At 53.4% G+C, this 27,937-nt stretch overlaps 6 protein-coding genes across 6 annotated transcripts; 4 read left to right on the plus strand and 2 right to left on the minus strand.

Moving 5' to 3' along the window:
- Positions 1 to 602: 602 nt before the first annotated feature.
- Positions 603 to 3,287, minus strand: rad16 (DNA repair protein RAD16; the record flags this gene model as incomplete). The annotated part of the gene is made up of 2 exons (XM_056212902.1): positions 603 to 3,200; positions 3,252 to 3,287. 2 exons carry the CDS (start codon positions 3,285 to 3,287, stop codon positions 603 to 605), a joined length of 2,634 nt encoding a protein of 877 aa, XP_056073210.1.
- A 5,704-nt stretch (positions 3,288 to 8,991) lies between these two features.
- Positions 8,992 to 10,828, plus strand: SUB2 (Suppressor of the cold-sensitive snRNP biogenesis mutant brr1-1; the record flags this gene model as incomplete). The annotated part of the gene is made up of 4 exons (XM_056212903.1): positions 8,992 to 9,220; positions 9,644 to 10,060; positions 10,111 to 10,729; positions 10,780 to 10,828. 4 exons carry the CDS (start codon positions 8,992 to 8,994, stop codon positions 10,826 to 10,828), a joined length of 1,314 nt encoding a protein of 437 aa, XP_056073211.1.
- Positions 10,829 to 14,983: 4,155 nt separating this feature from the next.
- N0V89_004113 (uncharacterized protein) lies at positions 14,984 to 17,614 on the plus strand (the record flags this gene model as incomplete). Its single annotated transcript, XM_056212904.1, has 5 exons — positions 14,984 to 15,020; positions 15,179 to 15,299; positions 15,350 to 15,390; positions 15,441 to 15,873; positions 15,931 to 17,614. The coding sequence occupies 5 exons, from the start codon at positions 14,984 to 14,986 to the stop codon at positions 17,612 to 17,614; spliced, it is 2,316 nt and encodes a 771-aa protein (XP_056073212.1).
- A 1,081-nt stretch (positions 17,615 to 18,695) lies between these two features.
- Positions 18,696 to 20,210, plus strand: N0V89_004114 (uncharacterized protein; the record flags this gene model as incomplete). The annotated part of the gene is made up of 1 exon (XM_056212905.1): positions 18,696 to 20,210. The coding sequence occupies one exon, from the start codon at positions 18,696 to 18,698 to the stop codon at positions 20,208 to 20,210; it is 1,515 nt and encodes a 504-aa protein (XP_056073213.1).
- A 2,788-nt stretch (positions 20,211 to 22,998) lies between these two features.
- Positions 22,999 to 24,354, minus strand: N0V89_004115 (uncharacterized protein; the record flags this gene model as incomplete). Its single annotated transcript, XM_056212906.1, has 7 exons — positions 22,999 to 23,045; positions 23,093 to 23,268; positions 23,336 to 23,554; positions 23,612 to 23,784; positions 23,832 to 23,870; positions 23,932 to 24,074; positions 24,123 to 24,354. 7 exons carry the CDS (start codon positions 24,352 to 24,354, stop codon positions 22,999 to 23,001), a joined length of 1,029 nt encoding a protein of 342 aa, XP_056073214.1.
- A 1,244-nt stretch (positions 24,355 to 25,598) lies between these two features.
- Positions 25,599 to 27,271, plus strand: GLK1 (glucokinase; the record flags this gene model as incomplete). Its single annotated transcript, XM_056212907.1, has 3 exons — positions 25,599 to 25,695; positions 25,745 to 25,824; positions 25,880 to 27,271. The coding sequence occupies 3 exons, from the start codon at positions 25,599 to 25,601 to the stop codon at positions 27,269 to 27,271; spliced, it is 1,569 nt and encodes a 522-aa protein (XP_056073215.1).
- Between the last annotated feature and the right edge of the window lie 666 nt (positions 27,272 to 27,937).

Here is a 27,937-nt window from a genome sequence, read left to right on the forward strand (position 1 = left end):
GACAATGACATCCATATGCTAATTCACGGGAATTGCTCACCACAGTCACTCACATCAATCTAACTGAGGTCTTTACGGCACCAGCAACTTCATTTGATAAGGCTGCGCGGTCTAGTAGGTCCGATTGTAGTGCCACACCTGGCGGATCAGTGGCGCTTCATCACCAACGGAATCTTCGCGAGAGCCCTCCTATTTCGAAAGCTTTCACTTGGATCGCCGTACCAACTCTCCTAAGAAGCACGCGGTAGCCAGTTGCGGACTACCGGACACCTATACTCTGTAAAAGTGGAGATATGTAGTTAATCCTCACATGCTGTGTCTGACATGGTTTCCTAACCAGTAATTGCATGCCTCTCGGGCGCCAAAACATTCGGTACATTATCAGACCAAGCTCCTGGACATCATGTTCCCTTCCCTTCCCTTGTCCACCCTCCACCACTTACAACCCCGGCACCGCCAAATCCTCATACACACTCCTGTTGAAAAACCTGTACACCCTCCTCCCCACGTCTGTCCCAATCAGCTTACACACCTCCTTCTCCCCCATGTTCGCCAACTCAATCAGACTCTCCACCTCGAGCGTAAGCGTCGTGACAATACTCTCATTGACCCCCCGGCAGCGCCCTTAGCATATCCTGCGTAACCTGGCTAAAACTGCGCATATCGTCGCCAGCCATTTTCGGATCGAGGCCGAGCTGTACTGCGCGTAAAGGATCTGGCTCCTCGGCCTGCTTCTTGAGCTCCATGAAGATCTCAGCTGTCTGGTAAGGGCTGGACGACCAGATGATTTTCAGGCGCGGGAACGCCAGCGTCAGCATGACTAGTTTAGACTGTAGGTCCGGTGCGTTCGCGATGCTCCCTGGGGCAGAGAGGTCGCTGAAGGGTTCTAGGGTGAACGACTTGCCGGCGTCGAACTCAATGAGGAGCATGGGGGACTTGTAGTGCTCCATCATGCTTTCTACTTGATTGAAGAGTCGACCGTTGGAGAAGGAGCCAATGAGGTCGCGGACGGACTTGCGCTCGACGCAGATTTCTGGTGTGAGCACGTAGTCGCCGACTGTGAGCATGCAGGGAACTACAACAATGGATTTGCCATGGAGGAGGGAGGGAAGCGAAGAACGGAATTCGCGGACGTCGACGACGACGCGTGGGGGCTGGGCCGTTGCGGCGAGGCGGCCTCCACCTGCTATACGGGTGTTGATTGTGCGGAGGAAGGACTCTTCAGGGGCAAGGTTGGCGTTGGGGTTGATCGTCATGGCCATGTTCCCTCTTTCTTTGATGAGGCGTGTGAAAGCGTCTTTCTCCCGACGGACACCAGAAAGGTAGCGCTGCTCTTCCACGCTACCCCCGTAGTACATGAAGAAGACTTTGACGGTGCGATCAGTATGTGATGAGCGGTAGACCTCGATACGGCGGATGAAGGCAGCATCAGGCTCGTACATGATTACATAGCGAGGCTTCGTCTCTTCGAGGATATGCTCATCGAGGTCGCCATCGTAGGGGTGTACTACAATTAGGTCGTTCATGTTGAAGAGCTCGTAGTAGTCTTCCATGTTGTCTAGGGGGTCGACGCCGACTTCGCCTTTCTGCATGGCCTCCAACTCGGAAGGCTGCAGTTCAGCCATCAGACTCGCAATGTGTGCATCGCGATCGCCAGCGGTTCGGATTGTGCCTATCTCAGTACGCGTCGAGGCAGTTCCCAAGCCACCGCCGCGCATTCGTCTACGTTTGTTTGGCGGTGGCTTTCCATTCCTGCCACTACCCACTTTGTTCTCTGTGCTGGTATTGATAGCTTTTTGGTTCTCAGAGAAGAGCGCAGCGCTGAAATTCGTGAAGTCTCGCTTCCACGTCAGATAATTGCGCAATTTGCGACGCATCAAGAATTTGGCGGAGGGCTCATTCTCGTCATGGTCTTGTTCGTCCTCAGGCTTGACATACATGATCTGTAAATATTCGCGGATCTGTCTGCACGTGCCTTGGTCGCCGCACATGATTAAAATAGCACCATTAGACGAATCTTGTGGTGTCGGGTTTAGATATGCATCTTGTTCGATTTCTTGCAGGATCTCGGCGAGCTGGGCCCACTTCGGTTGCTCCTCCAGGACTGGCTCGAGAGAATCCACTACGGCGTCGTTAGAAGTTCTGACCAGGTCGGCGTTAGAAATTTTGCCCTTGTACACCCGTTGCTTTGCTACCGTGAAGATCGTGTCTGCCGCGTCGAGGAATAACCACGGAGACTGATTCTGCTTTGTTGAGCCTGGCGGAGGCTGTGATGCGGCCAACACAGTGTCCAGGTATCTATTGAAGTCTACCGCATCATACGTCAGGAGAGCATGCAAAATCGTTCGTAGGAGGGTAAGGTCTCGCACAACCTGTCGCGTTTTAAACGTTGTCCGATGCCACACTGGGTCCAGCTGCCGTCTGATGATGGTATCAAAGTTCCGGTGTAGCGCACTGTCCAGCGTCCAATCCTCCATCTCGATGCCAGAATTACTCTTCCGCAGCTCGCTGATGCTACACTCAACACATTCCAGCACAGCATTTTGAATGTCGCGCATCGCATCGGTCATGGGCACTTCCAGCTCAATGACCTCAGCCTTCTTGCGCCCTTCGAGCGAATTTGCGACCGCAACATGATATCTCGGGTACAACGCGGGCTTTGACAAGAACAGATTCTTCATCATATTCGCCAGCGGCGCAAAGCCCGTAGTGAATGGTTCCGGGCTATCCGAGAACGCTTTCAAGAACCCGGACTTATTCTTCTGCCTGTATATCCTCAGGATGAACGCTTCAAGGCTCGTCGCAAGGACCTTCTCTGCGTGGAGCACCACAACACCCGTAACGGTCTCCGGATTCAGTAGGCCCGACAAGAAGTCGACGATCAGGATGCGCGACGTGATGCTGAAGATACCGCCCTGAGAATACATCTTCTCGCGTGTCCCCACACTCATCAAGTCTGTATTGACCAGGCTAAGCCCACGCGCCTTCGCTGCTTGGCTGACGGCCGCATGCTCCGCGAGCGCCTCGCCAATCCACACATTTTCGCGTTCGTCGGCGCCGACAAGGATTATCAGATTGTTTCCGGCGGCATCGTATGAGTGGAGGAGGTTCGTGACTATGCGCAGTATGCCGAGACCGCGTGCAAGAATTACGATTTCGTCGTCCTCTCGCAACTCCTTGAAGATGTCCTGCTGGAATTCCTGACGTCATCATTAGCGGTGCGGTGAATAGAAAGGCTCACAAATTATTACGAGAGGCAGCGACAACTTCACGGGGGGCTTGCGCATCGCTGGGCATTGGGGTCGTTATGGTTGTAATGAGGGATGACGTGCAGTGCAGGTGGGGCCAAGGCGACGTGATGAGGTTCGCGCCTGCTTCGCGAGGTCACGCTTTCTCGTTTCACACAACCGCTTCGTGTAGCTACCATCCCATTGACCACCTTCCTGGCAGCATTCTTTTCATCAAGATCAAAGCTCATACTCTTCATTCTTGTCCCGAAACTACGATCTGTATCATTCAAACATCGAAGCAGTATGTAGTCAGCGTCATTCAATGCTAGTCTGTAAACGGCGTGTATTGTATGAGCGACGGCAGAAGCGGGGAGCACGTGCCTATACGGGGTTGGTGCGCACTTGCTGTATGCCTAGATATACCTGCTTCATGAAGACAATCTTTTTTTGTACACTAATTCTCTTGAACAGGTTCGATCGCAACGGGAATTCGATTTCACATCTCAGCACCTGCTATCCAGTATCCGTCCCTTGACGAAACATCTGCTGGATATCATGCGCTTGCCCACCCTCATCGAATCGTCGGTGTTTTCGTGTGGCAGGCCGCTAACAAAGGACGGGTGTCACGCATCTTTCTTGATCAGATCCTTGGAAGAACAAAGCTACTATCCCGGAAGTCTTGGTTGATTGGATCAAGTTCGCTCAGAAGTTACGTTCTTTATCGCGATCCTGAACTTCCTTAACCGGTCATTGCTAGTACATCCTGTTGTTCTAAAAAGATGAATTGCAGGCCGAGGACCAGTTGGCTAGCATGGCACCCTTTCCCTGAGGTTATGGACCTCGGGAGTAATGTAAAGGTAACTAACGTAACAAATGACGTTTAGGGCTAGAAGGACGCGAAGGCTGATAGAACAAATACTAAAAGCCTGCTCAAATGGCTTTCAATGTCCCTTCTCACCTTTTTTGCCCACGCTGCTATAGTATCCCGACAAAGCATTGCAACATGCCTAATCCTATACTTCTGCCATAGAACGAGAAAAGAAAGCAAGAAAACAGAATTCAAGTACACAATGACAAAGTATGGAAATTGCCCGTTCCCATATGACTCTAGACAATTATACGGTCATCCTTAGTCACCTTCTTGGTTCACCTGGAGTGCTTGGGAACAGCATTCTCCTTAGACGTCAAATCTTCTTGCTATAAAACCCCTCCTAGTGATATTAAGACAATATATATTATACGGTTTCGTATATTACGCCACCGATCCAGTATCAGTCCTACATACGAGCGGAGTCAAACGGCCCCAGTCTACTTCAAGGAGAACCCTTGACTCCTCCCATAATTGCAGCCCAACGGATGCATGACACTCGTCTTTTAGGGCAATTGCGCTCGGAAACGATAGCTTGAGCATCTCTCTACGCAACCTGCTGATACGAGCTGCGCCTAAAAAAACGCCACACTTTCCTTGCACCCTTCATAATCCACCCTTTCTTCTTCTCCACACCCATCGCATGCGCCGCACCAGGCGTACACACAATGACCTGCTTCTCGGTGGGAATACACACAGAAACGACCAACGATAAACTCGACGTGTTCTGACGAACATAACGCTCAGGTGGAAGGAAGAATTCTAGGCTCTCTCTAGGACGCGAAGCGACCGGTATGAACGTGTAGCCCAAGGGTCCGTCTGACAAAGGACGAGGAAGAGCGACTGGGACGGAAACTACGCGGCGATGGCCACGGCGGGGGCCGGTAGTTTTGGCGATGCGGCCTGCAGAGGTGGGACGGGCACCGTTGACGCGGAGGATAGGTATGGATGGGGGAGTGAAGGATCGCTGAAGGTGGGGCGGTGTGAGGCTCGAGCCAGAGGCCAGAGAAAAGCGGTAGGTATTCTGGCTGGGTGGGCTGAGATGGCTTCCATCAACTGGAGCAGTTGCAACCTGCGATGTGTTGATCGCTGCTTCGAAAGATTCGACGAATTCATTGGCTTTGGTAATGTTGATCTCCGGAAGGATTTGTCCGCTGTTTCGACGAGTGTGGGCTGCTTTTCGAGCTCGCAGTGTAAATGATGGCTTTTTTTCGCTCATGGGTGCTAGGTCGGGCGCCATGAGTGTGGTTGGGGCAGTTGTGCTCATGGTTTCTCTTGTGGTTTAACCGTGTGATTGGTTGCTTGTAGAGTCAATTCCCGCGTCGAGAATAGGAAGCTTATAGGAAGAATACCATCATATAGAGGAGAAAGAAGGGTCCACGGACAGATTCGGGGAGGGAAGGGGGTTGCATAAGATAAATTGGTTGGAGGCGCATTGTTAAGCACTCGCTCGCACAATTCACAGCTGCTGCTCAATTGAAGTCACAAGTTTTCACTGTGCACAATGTTGTAGTCTCAAGAGGTGGAAATATGACTGAGGAAGTCATACTTCTCTACGCATACGTCTGCTAAATGTCCGGAGAAACAGCAAGCCTTTCGACACACATCTGTGCTCGATCGACAATATTAGAGTCGGCAATATCAGGCTATAAATGAGATGGAAGTATCCTACCTAGATTTAGCGTACCCCATTCGAACACGCCTTTCTCTTTTTAAGCATGGATCTAAAGCTAAGTAGCTATCGATAGTATGTCAAAGGGGAACCACGTTTGCTTACGGAAAACAATCCTATGCACAGTCGTAATCATCCATCGCCAACCGGTGGATGCTTTAACACCAACAGAGGCAGGCTCGTTTGCCACCGCTTCAGCTTGGATGTCATCGGTTTGCTGAATGGCAGTTGTGGCGTTTTCTTCTTCAGGTAAGTCAGTGCCGGGTAAACTAAACAGATGCGAATAGACGCGAATTGCTACGCATGCCAAGAACATCAGTACCAAGTTGGAGAGATGCCGTGCCAGACTGACGCAATTAAATCGAAGAACCCATGTACTGGGATCTCAGGTTCTTCCACCTCCGACATAGGCTTCGAGGCGTCATCTTCTAGCTCGGTCTCCTTCTGCAAAATGCTAGAGAATGTGCGCATGAGAATACGAACATTGCCCTGCTGCACAGAAGATTTCACTGCTTCAGAGTAAGAAGGGGGAGGAGTAGCTCAGAGCCTCGATCTTGGCATCGATGCATCGGTCCGGTTAGCTCTTCAATCCCAGAGAGACCGACAGATGTCGTACACATGCTAGGATAATTCGTGGAGGTGTTCTCGTAACACTCTTCAAGAGTCTCATGTTCTTCGTGTGCCACATTACGTTTGGGATTGGTTGGTGAGTGCACATTGAGTTCGAGCCAAGTAACACTCAGAGAAATTGGCAGCGGTGTAGGCTTGGGCTGCAGTATTCGCGTGTGCGCAGTGACTTGGAAGATAAGCGTCTCTGGAGAAGAGAAGGAATCCATGTTTGTTATCATATTGGCAACCGAGTTGAGTTTCGGGGTGTTCGGTTGTTGCCTTTGGTTCCACATGTTGGAGTTAAAGCAAGACGCGCTATAACGCAAGTGAGCCTCCCATTGTTTAGCGAACAATGTGGTACACTACTCGATTGTACACGCGTATTCCATCGAACAGTGACCAATCCTAAGGTTCTCGTGATGGCGGTTGGTAGAACCTCAGCCACGATATAGCACGTCTTCTGTCTTGTAACCTTGCAGGTAGTTATTCGGCCTTCTGCATATTGCCACACCTGTATCCGATTGTGACAGGTAGGTAGCACGGCGGATCTTCAGCGGTAGCGTTATATAATACTGTCCTGGATGTAGAACGAATTCGGATTCATCATATAGAGTGTATGACTACTGCCTAGTGGGGCGCATTGAGATCGGTTCACTAACCACTAAAAGCGAGTTTAAAGCCGGAGTTCTCATACTCTGTAGTCCTTGTGTAAAATAACATCAACGCGCATCGTTTATAGGAAAAGATCCCAAGCCTGCAGTATGGACTTCCTTCCGCCCTACATTGTCGACCCTGTCCGTGGTATCACACTGTTATCTTCTTCCATGGCCGAGGCAGTACCGCCAAAGAATTTGCAACCGATCTGTTCCCGTTGAAAACTTCCAACCAAATAGAAAACCTACGGAATGTGTTCCCAAACGTTCCATGGGTGTTCCTGGACGCCGGCCAGCGCTGGTGCACGGCCTTTCGATGGAAACGCTCAGCTTGATTCGGCACGGTCTCGCTTGCCGACCTGTGCTCGTCTCAGGACCTTCGGCTTCCAGGATCAAGTCAAGCCATCCGCTTGGTCAGAGGCAAAGTTGGAAGTGAAGTCGATAGACTTGGTGGTGGATCGGAACGTGTGATACCTGGAGGCTTCTCGCAAGGGTCGGCCGTCGCGCTTCGGTCGTCGCGCTTTGGTCTTGGTTAACCGGTATAACTGGGCTCAAGGGGACCTTGAGATCTTCTGTGGGCCCCAGCGCGTAGATAGCGTTCACGAAAGAAGCCACCGTATTCGTAGCGGATGATTCGGAGGCATCGGCATACGATGGCTATGGCGTCGTCTGGAAAGGATTTGCAAGGATCTTAGAGCCCGAATCAATCCCCTTCATACAGAGTGTTCAGACGGCTGCCAACTTGCCCGTGTACCTTAGACATGGAAAGGATATACATAGGCTAAAGCAACTTCCAAGATGAGCGAGCTTATCACTAACCCCTGTTTAGGGCGTACTCATTGGCATAGAGAACTGCTACCAGCCCTCGACTATCCTGCCGTTGGCGTAACAGTCGAAGTGAGAGTATATACTGGTGCTGATCGAGCTGGACAATAGATCAAGGGGCCGGAGCAAGTCGATGACATCGTTGCCTTTCTTGGCAAAGTTTTCCATGAGCTTGATGTATGCGAACAACACCCGGTAAGGCATATTTATGGATCAGCCTGGAGTCGAAGCTTGATCTGTGGTCGTCTGTGTCGGGGAGGTGGTCGATATCTGTTTGTCTGCACTCTTTTCACATAAGTGTGGCTGTGCTTGAGCGAATTGTCGCTCAGTCTTTCTTTTCTGTCGCTTAGCTCCAACCGGAAAACGCTTTTTGCTGGTACAGAGCGTGCATGTAATGGTCAAAATATCGGCCCAGGGTTTCTTGCCCCCTTTGCTCTCGTTCTCGATAGCCTGCGTTGCTGTACGCCCTGGTATGAGGACTGTATTACAGGTTTTGCATATGGTGCGTTTGAGCTCGGACGAAAGTCTCACTTGTCCTTTCCGCGAGACAAGTTGGAGATCTGCCCCTAGCTGTAAGGCAAGTCCAGAATGGCTTTGTGGTACACGATCGCTTTGTCCAGGATCCTTGACTTTGTGTAGATCTGATGCGCCGGCTCGTAGAGTCAGATAGGTGGCTGCTTGATACAGAAAGGTGCTCCGGACGTGTAGGTGCTTGTTTGGCACACCTTTCACCTTAGGCTGTTTGGCTTTGGCCATGTCAAGAGCAAGACGGGTTCGTGCTTGTGAAAGCAGCGTGGACCGAGACAAACCTTGGAACTGTGGCTGTGGCTATCGTCGGAGCGGGCTAGCGCGGCTTGGCAAAGCGCAGGCCGCTTTTTCGCATCAACGTCGCGCCTGTGCCCTCTTACCTTCTGCCTCCGTCGCACCCCATACTTTCTTCAACCCACCCCACTTCGACTGTGCCAGAGTCCCGAGTCTCTTCACTCAATATATTCTTCTACTTTGCGCGCCTTCACGTCGACCGTCCCGAGCTTCGACAGATAGCCTTGCGACTACGCACGAGGGCAACTAGATCCGACTCGCCCCTTCCTGCCTTCACAGGTCAACAACAGCACATTCGATCCTGATCTCATCATGTCTCACGAGGAGGATCTCATCGACTACTCCGACGAGGAGATTCAGCCCACCGAGGCACCCGTCAACGGCACCGCGGGCGCGGCAAAGGGCCTCGCCGCAGATGACGCAGCTGGCGACAAGAAGGGTAGCTACGTCGGCATTCACTCGACCGGTTTCCGCGACTTCCTTCTCAAGGACGAGCTCATTCGAGCGATTACGGACTGTGGCTTCGAACATCCTTCCGAGGGTTAGTCTAATCATTTCCCCCTCAGCCTTCCATCAACCTGAAGCGTCCGTCCATTTGCGCAACGAAGCGAAACCTGTTTTCAACGATATAATACTCTCGGGCACACGCAACTTGGCGGAGTGTTGGCCCATGTTTGTCTCAAACCGACCTTGAACGGTGGCGGTGAAGCTCACAGCAACTGCGCTGGCTTCGTGTGGCACAAGCGCTGTCCCTTCTTGATTGCCCGTATCGAAGGAAGCAAGAGATTGCCCGAACTGGATAGATCATATGAAGAAGGGACACGCTGCTCTGCTGGGAGGACAAGTAAGAGAAGGACGTGGCTGTCGTTGACTCGGCCTGCGCTTGCATGATGGACGGACGCTTCTTCTATCGTTTCACTTCGACAACTTTAAGAGACCCTTCTGACATACATTTTCCGTACAGTCCAGCAAACCACGATTCCCCAGGCTATTCTAGGAAACGACGTTCTTTGCCAGGCCAAGTCCGGTCTCGGAAAGACGGCTGTTTTCGTACTGGCCACGCTTCAGCAGCTGGACGAGAAGCCTGAAGCTGGCGTTGCCACCGTTCTAGTCATGTGCCACACCCGTGAGTTGGCATACCAGATTAAGAATGAGTACAATCGTTTCGCAAAGTTCTTGCCCGATATCAAGGTCGGTGTCTTCTACGGTGGAACCCCGATTCAGGAGGACATTCGAATCCTCAAGGACAAGGAGACTCACCCGCACATCATCGTCGGCACTCCTGGACGTATCAACGCTCTCGTTCGCGACAAGGTGCTCCGCCTTTCCAACCTCAAGCACTTCGTCCTCGATGAGTGCGATAAGATGTTGGACCAGAACGGTCAGTACACCCTTCCAGCCATTCGCAGCGCCGCCTGACCTTTTACGCAGACATGCGCAACGATGTCCAGACCATCTTCCGCGCTACCCCGGCTCACAAGCAGGTTATGATGTTTTCGGCCACTTTGTCCGAGGACATCAAGCTTACCTGCAAGAAGTTCATGCAGAGCCCTCTCGAAATCTACATCGACAACGAGAAGAAGCTCACCCTGCACGGTCTCCAACAGTACTACATGAAGTTGGAGGAGCGCGAGAAGAACCGAAAGCTGAACGATTTGCTCGACACACTGGAGTTCAACCAAGTCATCATCTTTGTGCGATCCACTCAGCGCTGCACTGAGCTCGACAAGCTTCTCCGGGAATGCAACTTCCCTAGCACTGCTGTTCACTCCGGCATCGGCCAGGAGGAGCGTATCAAGCGATACAAAGAGTTCAAGGACTTCCAGACCCGTATCTGCGTGTCGACCGATATCTTCGGTCGTGGTATCGATGTTGAGCGTATCAATGTCGCTATCAACTACGACATGCCCGACAAGGCTGACTCATACCTTCACCGTGTCGGTCGTGCCGGTCGTTTCGGAACCAAGGGTCTGAGTATCTCGTTCGTCAGCAACCCTGACGACGAGACTGTGCTCAAGGAGATTGAGAAGCGCTTCGAAGTGGAGCTCCCGTAAGTTCTCTTGCTTACCTGGCACAAATCTGTGGCTAACTTTTACATAGCGAGTTCCCTGCTGAGGGTGTTGACGCTTCGACCTACATGGATAACTAAGAAGTTGCCATATTCGTGCCTCTGAGGTAGTTAATTTGACCAGTGCGTGTTCTGTTCAATGGGATTTTATTGCTTGCAATTTTAACTGAAAGGTTCTTCCGAAAAGCAAGCTCGGCGTCGGACGGTCGGGCTCATGTACTGTAGTGGAAAATAAATGACGATTTGAACTTGCTTGTCAAGATTGGTTGTCGCTCACCGCTCTCCAGCAAGGTGGACTCAAAACAAATACACTTGGTTTAATTTCCTCCAGATTGGCGTCTGCTTTGGTTCTCGGTTCGCAGCAATGTATCATCCCCAAGCAATGCAACAGCAACATTGTCTGCCTTAAAACCAAACCCATACTCACTCGCCTATAGTACCGCCTTCTACTATGCCCACGTGCCCCTTCTCCATTCGCCCACACCCTTCGTCCGGACTTCCAAACCCGGGCTTCTCACAATGCCACAGGTGCTCACCGCATGAAAAACCTGGATCTAACAGCTTTGCCCATGTCACAGAGGAACTTTCCCCATGCTGCCTACAAGGGATGGTATGACGGGCGCGCCCAATCGCGCCATAGATTCGACAACGGACACGGGGTTACTCATCGGCGACCGGCGCACTGTTATCAACGCGTTTCGAGCTAATGAACCAAGCTTACGAGGGGGATGCACATGCACGGGGCCTGATGGAAATGTCGGTTCTGCATGGCCTCTGTACGGCGAGGGCGGGCGTCTACGGTAGTCGCACCGGACGCCGTTGAGCCATGGATGGATCAGAGGCTCAGGGCCCGCGAAGATCCGGCGGCGAAGCGGTGGCGGGATCAGAGCTTGGGTTTGGGGTTTGAGTGGAGGGGAAGGCGCGTGGAAGGAAGAGGGCTTAGCTGGGGGTGTTAAGGGTATACTTGGAGGCGATATTGAGGCGAGGGATGGTTTATCCGGCGAAGAGAGATGAGTGTTGGAAGATGAGACTCCAATGGCGCATAGTCCGCGGAGTGAGTGAGTGTTATCGAGTTCCGCATCAATAGTTCACAAACAGTCAAGGGGCAAGGGATTGGTAGGGAGGTGGCAAGTCGCTGCATATGCGAGACCGATATCCTACGCGAGCATGGTGTTGAGTGGAGTGCAGGTGGCAATTTGGTTCTGGCTTCGCCATAAGCACGGGGCAGTCCAGGTGCCCAGGGTGCTTCGGCATCCAAGTGCCGCGAACGATTCGAGCGGGCCGTCGCAAGTTCCGAAGATGACAAAGCGCGACGAATAGGAACGGGCAAGGCGTGGCAGGGCGTGGCAAGGATCGCGACAAGGAAGAGGCTCGTCTGGAACCTCGTCAAAAAGATTGTCAGTCTGACCGTTTTGTGATTCGCTGCATCGTGGGTCTTTCCTACGGATAGGTATTTTTAAAGTTCCCGTATCTTTTGACGCATGGTGATCATCAGCCATGATGCAAACCCCTTTTGTGTACATGTCGATGGCTCGGGACCGATAACCGCCGCAGCAACAGTACGGAGGAGAGAAGGGGAGAGTACGTTGTTCTACTTTTTGCGACGGCGATTTGGTTTTGGGAATTTTGATGATACCTTACCCGCTCGTATTCGTCGCATTGTTGGTCCAACGTTCGTCCGGAACACAAGCGTGCACGGCACGTGCAAATGAAGCTGTACCGTTCTGAGAACTATTCAGGAACAGACAGCTCCAGGGTGACGCGGCAACAAGGGTATCCTTCTGCTTGCTACTGTTGAATCTGACGTTCTTTGATATAGCAGACATTCTATAGACCAGGCACCGCTGCTCAAACGTCCAACCGCCTCCTCGGAGTGCAAGTGTTCAAGTACACGCGATCTTTTGGCGCGCAAATTTGGATAGCTCAAGCATGGTAAATGCGAAATGCGGTGTCGAAAAATTCGAACGTCCGAGCTCATAAGAGCGCAACTTGCATCGTCGATCTGGCGGGCGTCGCTTCGGCAAATCGCTAGTCGCTCCCAAGATATAACAGAAATAGCAGTCTACAACATGATGGCAGTGAGGAAGAGTGGCGAAAGTGGTAGCGGTAAGCTGCTGTATAGGCAATAATGATCTGCAGTGATGTGCTGGTTGAGTGCATGTAATCGTACTTGTACACGTCCATGTACGCTACCGTATCGGGAACAGATACCCAGATATCGGGATGGTGTTGGTCCCGGAGCCGCTGTCAAAAAGTCAGCAATGGGCTAAGCCGCACATCCCAATCGGATGGGAGGGGCCCGTAAGCGAACGCGAGCGAAAATCATGCCACTATTGCCTCGATAGCTAACTGATTGAAGGTCTACACCCGCGTGGTCGACGAAGAATCTCTGGGGTTCTGTCGCGAGGGCGGGTTAGGGATGTGAAGAGACTACAGCAGCGTCTGCCTTTGAGTATACAGTGTGGGGCAGATGGTGAGAAGTGTGAAACGTCACAATCACGATTGTCGCAAAATGGGCGGGACGAACTTGGGTCGGGAGGACCGGTGCAGATGCTGAAACGCCTTTGTGCAGCTTCCCAGTAGTGTGTCTGTGTTCCCAGCATCGCTGACGCAAGAGGACGTGGCTTGGCAAGCTTTCCTCGCCGGGACAACAGGTGAGATGGACGGATGGCGAAATGCAGATGATCGTTTCCAAAAGGCACAGGCGTTAGATTGCAATCACCAGTGGCGTTGTTAATCGACGTCTCTTATAGCAGCGTGGGTTGGTTGGGCTTGATTGGCTTGACGAGAAGCTCGTTCAGGGAAAAGTCGCGGGCGAGATGCTTCCTTGGTTCTGTCGTGCCCTAGTCGGACCCGACGTTAGCAGAGCCTTCCGTCCGGCTCTGCTGGCTCGGGACGACGACGACGTTAGCAGAGCTGCCATGGCGCGCGCCGGCTCCCAGGCCGATGGACGTTGGAGGCAGGCAGAAACAAAGGGGCCGGGGCGGCGAGCCGGCCGACGGCGAGAGCGGCGCGCCACATTGCAAAGCGACGCGCTGACGCAGGCGGGCTATTGGGAGAAGAGCGCATCGAGGAGCAGATTCCAGGCTGCCGTTGAGCGGTTCAGGGAGCGGACATTGCGAATGCACGGGGCACTGGCGATGATGAATGGCGCCTCGCGGTAACGCGCCCGCCAGCACTTGACTAGTGGGCTTGGCGGCTCCACCAGCACATCGATGCCAGAGCACCTCCACGTCAGGACCTGAGCTGGCGGGCTTCGCGCAGGGCGGGCGGCGATTGGCTGCCGCGGGCGCTCTGCTATGTAGACACCGGTGCGTTCTGCGCAAGGGGGGGGCGGAAGCCCGGCGTGCTGTGTAGACGCGTCGTGTGCCGGGGGGCAAGAGGGCGCCAGATCAGACAGAGGTCGGCACTACTGAGGTCGGCGGCGGAGGATCTCCACGGGCCACGCAGCTGCTGTCCTGGCCTGCCCTGGCCTGCTCTCAGATCAAAGGCCCCAAAGGGCCCCAAAAGGCCCAGCAGGCGGGTTCGAGGGGCGCCTTGCCTCGCGTGTCCAGCAGAATGTGCACTGCATTGCGCTGCACACGTCTGCTAGCAATGGCGAGCGGGCGGGCGTGCACGGCAATGACGCAGGCGGGCGACGCGCCCCTATGAGATATATGTATTCCTGCGACGATAAAGGCAGACAGGGCACGGCTAGCGTGCGTGCAGCGAGCAAGCTTTAATAACACGCCGTAGCAGAGCTCGCGCTGCTCTCGCTCCGCCGCCCTCCGCCTGCAGTCCTGCAGTGGTACCCCCGTCCGCCTCCTGCTGCCCTTCCACCTGCTCCCTTAAACTTGGCTACCGCCCGGACAGTCTCCCTGCTGGCTACCCACCCACCCGTCGTTCGTTCTTTCCCAGTGTTGCAGTAGTGGTGCCGACCGCGCCTGTCCCTTGGCCGCCCCGACCGTCGCGCCTCGCAGTTGCTGTCCCACACGCTGCTCTCGAGCGAAACACAGCACACAACGCTGGCGTCCGCCCCTCTGACCCGGTTCCCTCTTTATCCCATGCACATGACGCCCCTGTGAGGACTCGAACATCGCCGCACGCTCGTTAACGCCGCTCCATCTTAATCAGTAATACGCAATCGAGAGTTGCCCGTCCCGCCCGACTCGCTGCTCCCGCGGCATCGCCAACTTTCTGGCACTCCCTCCTCGCCGCACACTCCGCCCGCCGACGCGACATCCATCACCTTCCGCCATGGCGCCCGCTGTTCCTCGTCTGCGGATTCTCTCAGGTGCGTACCGCCGTGCCCACGCACCTTCCAATGGGCGTGCTCGTGCCACTCGTCCGCATTGTGACGACTTTTTGAACAAAGACGTCTCGACCAACCCCCTCGACAAAGCACACCGGCTCGCCCCGGCTAGCTTTTGAATTCCAGCTGACCCTACCTAGTTGGCGGTAATGCCGTTTCGGCGTTCCTCTCATGGCGTCTGCAAGCAACCAATGCTTGCGACGTCACCCTCGTCTGGAAGTCCGGCTTTGAGAGCGTCGCTCAGTACGGCATATCATTTAAGTATGTCGATGGACATCATCCGAATACCAAAAAAGCTAACCCAGCTCCAGATCTGCGCTTTACGGCAACGAGCGCTTCAAGCCATATTCAGGTATTTACCCATACCGTGATCTCGTCGACGGCGTTACTAATGCACTCCAGTCGTGCGAACCCCCGAAGATGCTGCACATTCTTCCAAACAGCCATTCGACTATGTCCTGCTCTGCGTAAAAGCACTCCCCGACGTATACGATATCGCAAACATCATCGAATCCGTCGTATCGCCTCAACACACGTGTATCCTTATGAACACCACAAACAGCCTCGGCGTCGAGTCTTACCTGGAGCAGCGGTTCCCAACCAATGTGGTCCTGTCACTGGTGTCTGGAGCAGAAATCTCACAAATTGGGGCCAGCGAATTTGAGCACAAGGGTGCGACTGATATTTGGGTCGGTCCTGCCAACAAGAACCCTTCGATTCCGCCGCAGATTCAATCGGATATGGCCGAAGCCTTGGCCATGACGCTCAGTTCTGGCCAGGTGGACTGCAAGGTGTCGCCCAACATTCGCCAGCAACAGTTTGAGCGCATGATTGGGTACGTTACACGCCCGACCATCTGACACATTGACACTTCGCTAATAGTGGTACACAGCGCCATAGCTTTCCACCCCGCCAGTGTGCTCTTCGAGACCCCCAACCACGGGGAGTTGCTGGAAAAGGTCGGCGTGCGTCCGCTCGTAACCGGTGTCATCGACGAACTACTTGCGCTTGCTAAGGCTCAGGGATGCACATTCCCGGCTGACTACCGGGAATCTACAGTCCAGCAGATGGTACAAACAGGCAGCACTAACAGCACCATGTACATGGATTTCGAAGCCAAGCGCCCGATGGAAATCGAGACTTATCTCGGCTCACCATTGAAGCTTGCGCAAGAGACTCAAGTTTCCGTTCCCCGCATAGAAACACTGTACGCCACCCTCCATCACATCAACATCGTGAACCGCACGAGACCCGCCGCAGCTCCTGCTCCTTCGCCTACCAACGGCGACCAACGCATGCCACCTCCTAGACTCTCTTCTGCACCGTTGCCTCGAGGACCCCCGGGACCAATGATGAACGGTAACGGTCCGATGAAAGGTGGCCCACGTCCTGGAAGTCGAGCTCCTTCTATGACTGGTGCGCCGCCAATGATGCGCAGAGGGCCTCCCTCCGGTCCAGCCAATGGCTACCCGCCTAGGCAGATGAACGGAATGCCCAATGGCCAGCGACGACCTTCTTTCGAAGGTAACGACTTGGAAGAATTTAGTCACTTGATGCTTTACGACAACGTGGCGGACGAGGGCGCTTCCGGTGCTGGGTACGAGAACGGGTTGAATGGACCTTCATCTTCCAACGACCTTGCTCTGCGCGAGAGAGAGCTCATGCTGCGACAGAAGGAGCTCCAGTTGAGAGAACAGGAAATGAACATGCGCCGTGGTCCACGTCGTGGTCCACCACCACCTCCGTCCCATATGGGCGGGTTTGATGAAGACGAGGACGAGGACGATTTCTTCGATCCGATGGCCTCCCGTGGGCCCGGTCCGATGATCGATCCCGACAACTTTGACATGATGAGCGTCACCTCAAAACGAAACCGAAAGGTTCCTAGTGCGAGTCAAATTCGGAAGAACCCTGAGATGGCTGGTATGGGGCCTGCTAGCGGAGGACGATCTCGCAATCCCTTTGCTCGCCCTGGCATGAACAAGAACCGAACCAGCACACGGATGATGGCTGACGTTCCCGGCCTACACGACTCAATCATGAACAACCCGCTCATGGGATACTCGTCCAACCGATACGGCGATGTTGATAGGGGCGCGATGGGAGCTCAATCGCGAACGAATTCACTAACGGCAGCCCGACTTGACGAACTTCAACAGGGCGGCAGCTACGGCGCCTACCCTCCGATGAGCCGTCGGACAAGCCAGTCTCCTGGCAACCCGCTCAGTCCCGGCCCGAGACCGATGGGACGCCCGTCACCGCCGAACGGTTATGCCCCAAATGGGATGCCGACTAACGGAATGCCGCCCAATGGCCGTCCGTCTCCTCCAGGTATGAGACAACCAATACCCCGACACCCTCCCGGCCACGGCAACGCAGTAGCACCGCATCAAGTGGAGCAATACGCTGGGGTGAGCCAAAACCTTTACCCGCCCAAGCCCCGTCCGCAAGTTCGCAGTCTGACAGGTTCTGCAAGCGCCAGCGCTGGGAGCGGTAGCACCCAACTAGATTCGGAGAACTCTGCGCACAGCAGTCAGAGTAGCCTAGGCCCCCGCCCGCCTCTCGGCGTCCGTTAATAGAGATCTGTTTCATTTCGCATCGGCTTGGAGTATGTTTGGAGTTTGCATCACCACTGTTTTCGATTCGGCGACACATTGACGAAACCATCTACTGGTTTGAAAGCTGGCGGTGCTGCCACGGACATATCATTCTTGGGTTTTCCATCACGCTGTTGACGGCTATCATCCTTCCTCACAAGGCCTTGCAGTCCTTGTTTACTACTACGAATGCACACACCGGACTTGCCTGACAGCGCGGCGGCCCGTTTGCCATCTTCCAACATGGAGCTGCCAGAGGCTGAGGGGCAAGGCCGAGCGGGGAGGGTATCTTAATGACGAAATATTAGAGTTGGATTCCAGGGAGGACACGTTTACACGTACACGTACAGGCTGACCTTAGCGCAAGGTCTTTCCTTTCTTTTCTTTTGTTCGTTCTTTATGTGGTTTCACCAAGTACATATTGTAGAAGTTCTCATGGGTGATGTCGTCTTTGCTTTTTCCGCAATGGCAGACTGGACGCCCGCTAATTCTTTTGCATGGGCTATCTCCCAACGGTGGCACTGGAGCTTTGGGTTCGGCTTTTTTCTCTCTATACATGCACATTGTTCTCTCGATGGGAGGGTGGACCCGAGTCTCGATGGACAGAACTGTACTATTTTGGAGGATGGAAAAGAGCGTTCGGGCATTGAGCGTGTGAAGATTTGTTGCAGGATGGGTGGAACAGATTCTGAGGAAAGAGCATACATAGTGGTTGGCGGATGGACACAAAACAACGTTCTCTTCTCGCGCGAAATTGGCGTCTTGAATCGTGCTGGTGAAGGCGTGTTGAGACCACAGGGATTGCAACTACGTCTACACAGCAAACCAGTTCATGCTGCAAGCCATCCGAAGATGAAATGTGCACGTGAGGAAGTGACGATCTGGCGAGGTTTCGTGTCCACCCCCACTCTCGAGGCTGGTAGCAGGTGACGCGCGCCGCTTATCGTCGCGCGTCAGCCGCTCCCGCACCTCCAGTCCACCTCCACAACTCCGCGCTCTTTTGTGCATACCGAATGCCCCTTATTCGGCATTCTGCGCGTTTTTCTGTTTCGTTTCAACAATGAGCCATGACTTGCACGAACACGAACCAGAAGAAGAAACCGCGGAGCATGAGCGCTTACTGGTGGACACTACTGATAGTGAGGCTGTCGTAGCCTTCGCTCCTCACGACAAAGACGATCCGCGAAACTGGAGTCCAACACGCAAATGGCTCATGGTTGCCGCCATCATTCCGATAGACCTGAGTGTTTCTTGGGGCGCGTCTGGCTTTTCACCTGCGGCATCGGATTTCGCTCGTGATATGCATGTATCCCCAGTGGTAGCAACGCTTGGTCTAAGCATGTACGTCCTCGGGCTCGCATTTGGACCTATGAGCCTGGCACCACTCTCAGAGTACTTTGGAAGACGGCCTGTCTACGTTGTCTCCTATGCCATCTTCTTGTTGCTGCTCTTAGGCACTACGTTTGTCGAGAATCTAGGAGCCTTCCTGGTACTGCGAGTTCTATCCGGCTATTTTTCATCCGTCACAATAAGTAACTTTGGCGGTACCATAGCTGACCTTTTCCACCATCACAATACGGGTCCAGCAATGTCCTGGTTTCTTTGGGCTGCGACAGGCGGTTCACCCACGGGATTTGTGCTCTTCTCAGTCATTGCACAGGGACGGTCGTGGCACTCAGTGTTTCGCATCATGTTTCTTATCTGCCTATCCTTCTGGATCATCCTCGTCGCGGCTCTTTACGCTCTCGGTGAAACACGACATAGCGTATTGCTGGCTCGAAGAGCACAGGCGGCACGTAAGACATCTGGCAGTGAGAGCGTTGATGTCCCCGATGAATTGAAGCAGCGAGATCCTATGCTACTGTTTGGCACAGCGCTGATACGACCCTTTCGATTCCTTATTACAGAAGCCATCGTACAATTCGGAGCGCTATATAACGGGTACCTCTACGGTTTATCCTTTCTCTTCAACGGCGTTTTCCACCTCATCTTCGGGCCGGATGGATATGGCTACGACACTGTTGAGATTGGCATTGCGTTCTTAGGCATCGTTCTCGGCGTCACAGCTGGCCTGGTTACCAACATCTATCAAGAGCGCTATTACCAACGCCGGGTAGTCCTTGCCGGCCAGCACGATGTTCCCGAGGCACGCGTCTATCTAGCCATCCCAGCTGCCATTGTACTCCCAACATCACTGCTTGTCTTCTCTTTTACAGCCAACCCATCCATTCATCCGCTCGTTTCGATCACAGCTTCGGCCTTCTGGGGCTGGTCATTCTATACGCTTATCTTAATGACATTGACGTATACCGAGGATGCGTATAAGACGTACTCGGCTTCTGCATTGGCAGGCATCGGTCTGGTACGCAATATCGCAGGCGCTGGATTCCCATTGTTTGGCCGGCTGCTGTTCGTCAAGGTGGGGAACAAAAACGCTTGCCTGATATTAGCGGCCATGTCGCTGTTTATGGCGCCGATCCCTTTCATCTTATCGAAACATGGAGAGTCTCTGCGTAGACGAAGTCCGTGGGCTGCCGCACATGAAGATGAGGACGAGGATGCCGAAGAAAGCTGATATGGTGCAAGATCGATGAAAATCAACACCCTCGAAGATATCGAAGAGCAACTTGCTCACAGTGTCGTTGTTGCTGTGAAAGACCATAAACCTGGTGTGTATAGAGCTCTCAAACTAGGCGAACCATTCGACCATGAAGTGGGGTCTCTGAATCCACGTGGACACTTGGCTATCGAACGAAAGCGTTCTTGTTTCTATTGGACCAGCCTCCTGATCTTCAATGCTCGTAATTCGAGCATGAGAGGAGCGTTCAGTCGTTGCATCTAACCACGGAGGGCCCTGAGCATCAGATGGCGAAATTGTGATTCTCACAGGTGTTAATCCGTAGCCGCTTAGCTCATAGCTTTTATCCACGTTGACGTTCAGTCTCAAATCCTGGTAATGCAGCTCCACGAGCCCAATTTCATCTGCCTCAGATACTGCTGGGCCATCTTTCTCGTGTCGCGCACTGTTCGGTAGCTCACCCTCTAGATGAGCTTTCTCGACCGTTCGCTCTTCATCCGCATGTCGGTCGAATCGCCATTTGATTATCCACAGACCAAGAAGGACGAGCAGCAACAACGCCGCTGCATCTCCAACGACAATACCCGCTACTGCACCAGCATTCACCCGTTGTCCTCTATGTGCCTCAGCTATCAGGACCGATTCTGTGGGGCTAAACGACGGCATTATCTCCTGCTTCACGTTTTAAGAGCGTCTGGTGCTACGAGAAATTGCCCCTCTCATAATCCACCTTCAAATTCGAATCTTGCATGAGCGTCCTCCCAAATGTATACATGGACTCGTTTTGCGCCCTTCTTATCGGAAAATAATCTGTCGCGTTGGGGTAAATGGGTTGAGAAGCTTGCAGATCAAATGCACTGTATGTATCGCAGCACGATGTTCACCCTTTCGGCTGGGTCGGCGGGTTTGCCGAAGCCGATGGTCTTGCTGGGGTTCTTGGATTGGAACTGTGTGAGCACAGTGAGTTGACGAGATACAAATCTGTGGCGTTGTCGTAGGTTAGGTGGAAGGCTGATTCGAAGACTAATGCCCCCTCTCATTCAGCATTCATCACGGAAGGTATCTTTCCAGGCGTACTCCCGTTGAACGACGTGTTTTGCCCCAATATGCTTTGGATGTTCAAGCTGAACGGCTTTTCGTCGTTCGGGTCGAAGCCAAATGTAACATTATCATCCACAAACTTCAACACGTCGTAGCCTCCGAGGTTTAGACTCGCCAAAGCCTGTCGTCTCCTGTTCCATATCAACCATCACCCTACTCCAGCCCGCTTGTCGGAACATGAGGGTACTTACTGCAAGAAGCACCAGCGGTGTACCCATAACCCGCGAATTACGAACGAGTACCATTGACCGTCGTTGCCGATGAACTCTTGGGAGGGGGAGCAGACGATTGGGGTAGCTGCCATGATGGGGATAACCAGGAAGACAAAGTCAAAGGGCAGTGTTCATCGCCCTACACCATTTCTAAAGCACAGCGGTAGGAGTATCGCAACGACAACCTCAGAAGAAGAAGAAGCCTCCTTTGAGGCTCAAGCAACCCACCGCACAGCTGCTGGCCTATCTCGCCGTGACGAGAACGAGCTGTCTTCTGGTACGAGGACTACATCATCACGGACTCTTCCAATGGAGAATTGTGGATCACGAACTGCCTCAAGATCGTCGGACAGCATGGTCACGCAGAGCCCTGGCTCCATTGCGTGCACGCTAAAGAACACTTATCTTCTGATTGAAGTAGCGTAACTCGTTGGGATGCCTCGCCTTCTGGTCATGCGAAGCGGCCTGCTGCAAATCGGTTTGGGCCGAAAATGGCCACGACTTCGACACTTCGCTAGACGCCACAAACACGGGGATGCAGACTATGCCGATGGTGGTCAGGTAAAAGTGCTCTCTAGAAATACACTTCTCCATATACCCGAGCCCACTGCCAGTCTGGTTGGCAATATGAGCTTGTCTAGATCAAAGCGGCACCCTGGCGCGGAGCTTCTCAATGCTGATGAGCTACACCGTACCCTTCGGGAAAATAAACAAGCGGACGCTGTTGATTCCCACAAAGTTGCAGCTGGCTTGAGACTTCGCGCTGATTCGAGACCGTCGCTCAACTCGGTACCATCTACTCTGGAGACGCGCACCCGATCACGCACTTCATCCATCCCATGTACCTCGGGCTCCCCCTAGTCAGCAAATACATCTAGCTCAAGCTTCATCAGGCCGCTAGTCATCCGACAAGAACATCTTGGTACTATTTCCTCGTCTTTCGTTACTGTACCTACATTTACACAGCGTCACTAGATGCCGAAGGAGGCGACGTCCTTCCCTGACGTGGATTCGCTATGCAAAGGACCTTGGGTGGTTTCGTAAAGCTGAAAGGACAAGGACCGTAGAGTTAGAAGAGGATGCGAGGACAGACATGAGCCAGGCCTAGAAGGTTTTGGAAATAAAGACATGAGTGCCACGCACCTGGGTTTCAGTCGCTTGCTTTGTGTAAAGCGATGCGAAGTAGCGTGTAGAGGGGACGAGAAAACGGAAAGCGCGGGCTTATACATGAAGGCTTCGTTTGGAGTGGGATAAGACGGAGGGAATAAGCATGTTTTGACGATGGGCTGACTGTCTGAGTCGGACGCTAATGTCGATCAGAGTTGAGGATGATAATAGTTAGCCGTGCCCTGACGTCTTCGATCACAATGACAAGAAATGAGAAAGCCTATTTGGCTATTCAGAAATCCTTGACTCATTAACCATGCACACCCAGCTACAATAGCTCTCGTACCGTATCATGCATCTTAGCATCACTCTTGAGCCATCGGCGTCTTCTGCCCCGGAATAGCCTCGATCCCTACGAATCATTAGCAGCCTCACGTCTCTTCACCTGCACCAACTCACAGTCATCATCCCCAACATTCTCATTCACCTTCCTCGACACACTACACTTGTTCATCTCCTCAATACTCTGCGTCTTCATCGTCTTACACTGCACATAACACTCCTCATCCAGAATATTCTGCAGCGAGTCGTCCTTCCAGCCGAATACATAATCGCCATGATTGCCAAAGCCAGTCCTGTACTTCGTTAGCACCCAGTATTCGCTTCCCCTCTCCCACTTGATCACTATGAGGGCGCACTTACGTGTCTCCAAACGACCATACGAAAGGTTGTGAGCCTTCAGCAGGCCAATCAGTCTTCTTGTTAAACGCCTTCGTCTCGAAAATCACCTCATACATCACCTGCGCCACGCGTACGGGATGCGATGCTGGACACGGGCCTTGGCTTTCAAAAGTACCATTCGCCGGGTAGGACATGTGGGAGATGTGGTCGGGACTGTCGAGATCGACGCCGTTCCAGCAGCTTCCTAAGTTTAGCTAATGTGCGCTGGGAAGAGGAAAGGGGCGGGGGGTAATTTACGTCGGGAAGCGCAGGTTCACCATTATGCCTGCGGGGCAGGGCTTTGAGGGAAAGTCTTTTGTTTCGGGATAGCGCGTGTTCATGTCTTGAAGGCATGTGTACGTGAGTTGGGGGTATCTGTCTGCTTCGGGCTTGGTTGAAGCCGTGGGAGAACCGATGAGCATGCGGAAGCCCTATGTTCAATCAGTCATTGCTGGGCAACTATCATGTCCAAACCAACCGGCTGAAAGGCTTTGACTTTTGCCTTTTGTTGGTAGTCCTGCATTAGAAGCCATGGTCAATACATCTCTGAAAGGGACATGGTCTAAAGGTTTGCTCACCCCAAGTGAAGCCTGCATATAGTAGACCGTCATCCCTCCCCGCTGGCCTTCGAACCCAACATTGCCCTTCTGTGGTACTCGCTTATATGTACCATTGCGGGCGCGAAAGAAGAGCGAGGCAGTCCAGTAGTTGCTGAAATCCTCTGTCGATCGTTAGTACGACCAAGCTTCAGTTGACCTGAGCGTCGTACCTGAAGGTTGACAAGAAGTGCAAGTCGATAGCTTGGCGAGATCATGATCCTCTTTGTACATGGAGGTGTTGAACGAGTTGCCTCCGATTATTTGATGGAGGTGAGGGGATGGTTCCATCCCAGGGTTGACCAGTGGGTCTAGTCTGTCTACTACGAGCTGCGAGCATCCGAAGCGGATCAGCGCATTTGAGGGCGCAACGAAGGCCAGAGTAGCGAGTGAAGTCCAATGCATTGTGGTGGGGTATGGTAATTAGCTGGACTGGTGAGAGGCAAAATGGGGTTTGGAGAAGAATGACAATTGAGGATGACCCTCGCCTTTATTGAGCACTCTCTGCGATCCGTAGTCAACGCATGGCTTTGATTGCTGCTGCGGGAGGATAATCTCGACCCTCTGGTATGTCGAGACGCATGGTATGGCGGCTGAGGATACGATCTGCATGGTCATTTATCTCTCCAGCTGCTCTCCGAGTGTGGTGCCCTATGGATGTGTACTGTCTGGTGAACTGCCGATGGTGCTGGTCGTCGAAGCTTTGGGTCTTATCTAGAAAGTATCGATGTAGTATACAGTATGGGCTTGCACGGGTCTGTCGCTGCGGGCCTCTGCAATTTAGCCGGGATAGATGGATGCGCATAGCAACCACACACTTGTCCGCACTAGGTTGGGACAAGTTCCTGCTCGTCTGGAGCAGTCAAGTAGAGTGAAAGATGGAACATGGTCAGCGGGAGACAACGGAAGACAATACGCATGAAGAGGTCGTCGATGAGACATGCAACGACCATGCACCAGTACTGCTCAGGCAACGGAGCAGGCAGTGAGCGAGCATTGGCGCATGCGAGTGATGAGTGATGAGGCAGTCAGCCGCCTACGTAAGATACAGTAGCCGAGGATGCGGGGATCGCGGTCTGGTAGTTTCCGGGGTCGCGATGTTTGCGCTCTGTTCTCGGAGAGGCAAGCCGTCTCGTTTCCATTGCCATTCTCGTGGCGCTAGGGAGCCGCCCCCTTCAGATGCGACGAGGCAGGCTGCCTCATGGCAACGATGCGATTGAAGCCGCCCGCATCGCTCCCTTGGCCAGAGCCGGCATTGGTCCAACCAGAGCAACGCGCCCCCGGCCCCTCAACAGCCTCCAACAGCTCTCATGCGACGCCCTCCAGCCGCCGACCCAAGCGCAGCGCGCAGCGACAAGAGCCCAAGTCCGCGAGCAGACGCCGTGCGTGCAAATTTCTCGCCATCGACCCACCACGTCTTCGGTGCCCTGGTCGTCGTGCTAGTGCTCGTTTTGCAGTTCCTAGCCCCGCGTCTGCCGCACGAGCTCCTACGCCTCACCACAAAGGACAATTGGGACAGCGCCTCGTCCGCATTCTCTCCACGCGAACACCCGCTTTCCAGAGAACCGCCCGTCTGTCCGAGGCCCTCGCATCGCGTCAAGCCCGCCGGCACATTCAACAAGAGAATCAACAGGAACACAGCGCGCAGCATGGCCTTGGCCGAGCAGGCAAAGCGCGTCGCGGACGAGTTCAACTTCGGCTCCGATGCCGTCAACAAGGCCGTCCACGAGTTCATACGGGAGATGGGTGCGTGCTACAACACACGACACGGCGAGCAGCCACTGACTGCTCATAGACGAGGGGTTGCTGCACGAAGGCACAGAGTTGAGCCAGATCCCCACTTACGTCACTGCCGTCCCCAACGGCACCGAGCAGGTGCGACCACCGCAACACACGACAAACACACAATGGCACCACTGATGCACCACAGGGCCTCTACATGGCTGTTGACCTCGGGGGCACCAATTTTCGTGTGTGCTCCATCCAATTGCACGGCAACACCACCTTCTCGCTCACCCAGAGCAAGGTCGCCATACCAAAGGAGCTTATGGTCGCCAAGACCTCCAAGGAGCTCTTTTCTTTCCTGGCCAAGCAGATTGAGAATTTCCTCAAGACTCACCATGAGGAGCACTACACTGGCCATATCAGGCGCAGAGACACTGGCGGCGCTGTCAAGGAGGAGGAGATCTTCAACCTGGGCTTCACCTTCTCGTTCCCTGTGAACCAAATTGGCATCAACAAGGGCCTCCTCATGCGCTGGACAAAGGGTTTTGATATTGCTGACGCTGTAGGCAAAGACGTATGCGCCCTGCTCCAGTCCGAGATCGACGCACTAGGCCTTCCCGTCCGTGTCGCCGCTCTCGTGAACGATACCGTCGGAACGCTCATGGCTCGCTCCTACACCTCTCCCGGAAAGACGGGTACGCTGCTGGGCGCCATCTTCGGCACTGGCACAAACGGTGCATACGTAGAGAAGCTCGACAAGGTCACCAAGCTCACAAAGAGCAAGGACTCGGGCGACTACGACAAATCGACGGGCGAGATGATTGTCAATACCGAGTGGGGTTCGTTCGACAACTCGCTACGCACCCTCCCTAACACTCCCTACGACATCGAGCTCGATGAGAAGTCTGTGAACCCCGGCATACAAATGTTCGAGAAGCGTGTGTCTGGCATGTTCCTCGGGGAGATCTTGCGTCTCGCTATCATCGGCCTCCTCAAGGATCCCACCTTCCCGCTGTTCCGCGACGAGAACTCGGCGCAGAACGACATCCACAGCACCACTCAGATCTACGACAATTCACCGATATACAAACAGTGGGGTATTGATACCAGTTTCCTCAGCATTTGCGCTGGAGACACCAGCCCTGGCTACAGGATGGTCAGGCAAACCCTGGATAAGGACTACGGTATCACCGCCGTGAGCGCCGAGGACGCAGAAGCCGTCAGGGCTATTGCAGCAGCCATTGGCCGTCGCGCAGCGCGCCTCGCAGCTGTTGCCATTGCAGGCATCGTTATCAACACGGGCAGACTAGACGCTACCAAGGGCACAGCAACAACGGAGCAAAAGACAGGTATAGACCCTCCGCGAGGCGACGCAGACCTTGCTGAAGAGGACGTCATCGACGTTGGTGTCGACGGCTCGCTCGTAGAATTTTACCCCAACTTTGAAGACCACATCCGCGAAGCTTTGCGCGAGATAGAAAGCATTGGCGCGAAGGGCGAGAAGCGCATCAGAATTGGTATCGCCAAAGATGGATCTGGTGTTGGCGCAGCGCTCATCGCGCTCGTCGCTGGTAGGGTAGCTGTAGACACCGAGTAGAGAGAGCATGTGACGTTGAGCGTCATGTTTGGGTAAAATGTTGGGAAACACGAATCTTCTTGCTATCATTTGCATATAACCTACAATCAAAAGCTACATGAATCCATTATCAGCTCGTTGTGCATGCATTTCAGCAATGTTCTAATTCGGGTTCCCCATCATTGTTCGCTAAAGTGCAGCCTTAGCTGAAAACTGCATTAAATGAAAGGTGCGCCATTGCTTGGATTCGTTCACGAGTGTGTCTTGTTCTTTTCTTGGGTGCTTGGTAGAAAGTAACAAAGCCTTTGTCTAATACGCCATCTTTATTGCCTCGATAGCATCCCACACCTCAAGTCCAATTCACTTCTTCCGTCCACTATGGTAGCAAAAGTATGTAAGTCCCAAAAATCTCAATCATTCTTCACGATGCTGCCTGCTATAGAAACCACCCTCTCTCAGCGTCACAGCACACTGCCTGGCACCTGAATCCTTTTACACCCCCCACCCCAAAAAAAAAAGACATCGGCCATATAAACTCTCATGACGACCTCGACACAGTTCGACTCACAGAATGCTGTAGCATTATACGGCGGGCTTCCCATTCACAGGCTGCTGCACAGTCGCCGTCAGAACCCGTACATCCCAACCAAAAAAAAAAACCCCAATGTCATGATCATAAAGAATTCA

This window comes from Didymosphaeria variabile (genome assembly GCF_027946475.1).
Source record: "Didymosphaeria variabile strain IMI 356815 chromosome Unknown scaffold_3, whole genome shotgun sequence".
Taxonomy (NCBI): Eukaryota; Fungi; Ascomycota; class Dothideomycetes; order Pleosporales; family Didymosphaeriaceae; genus Didymosphaeria; species Didymosphaeria variabile.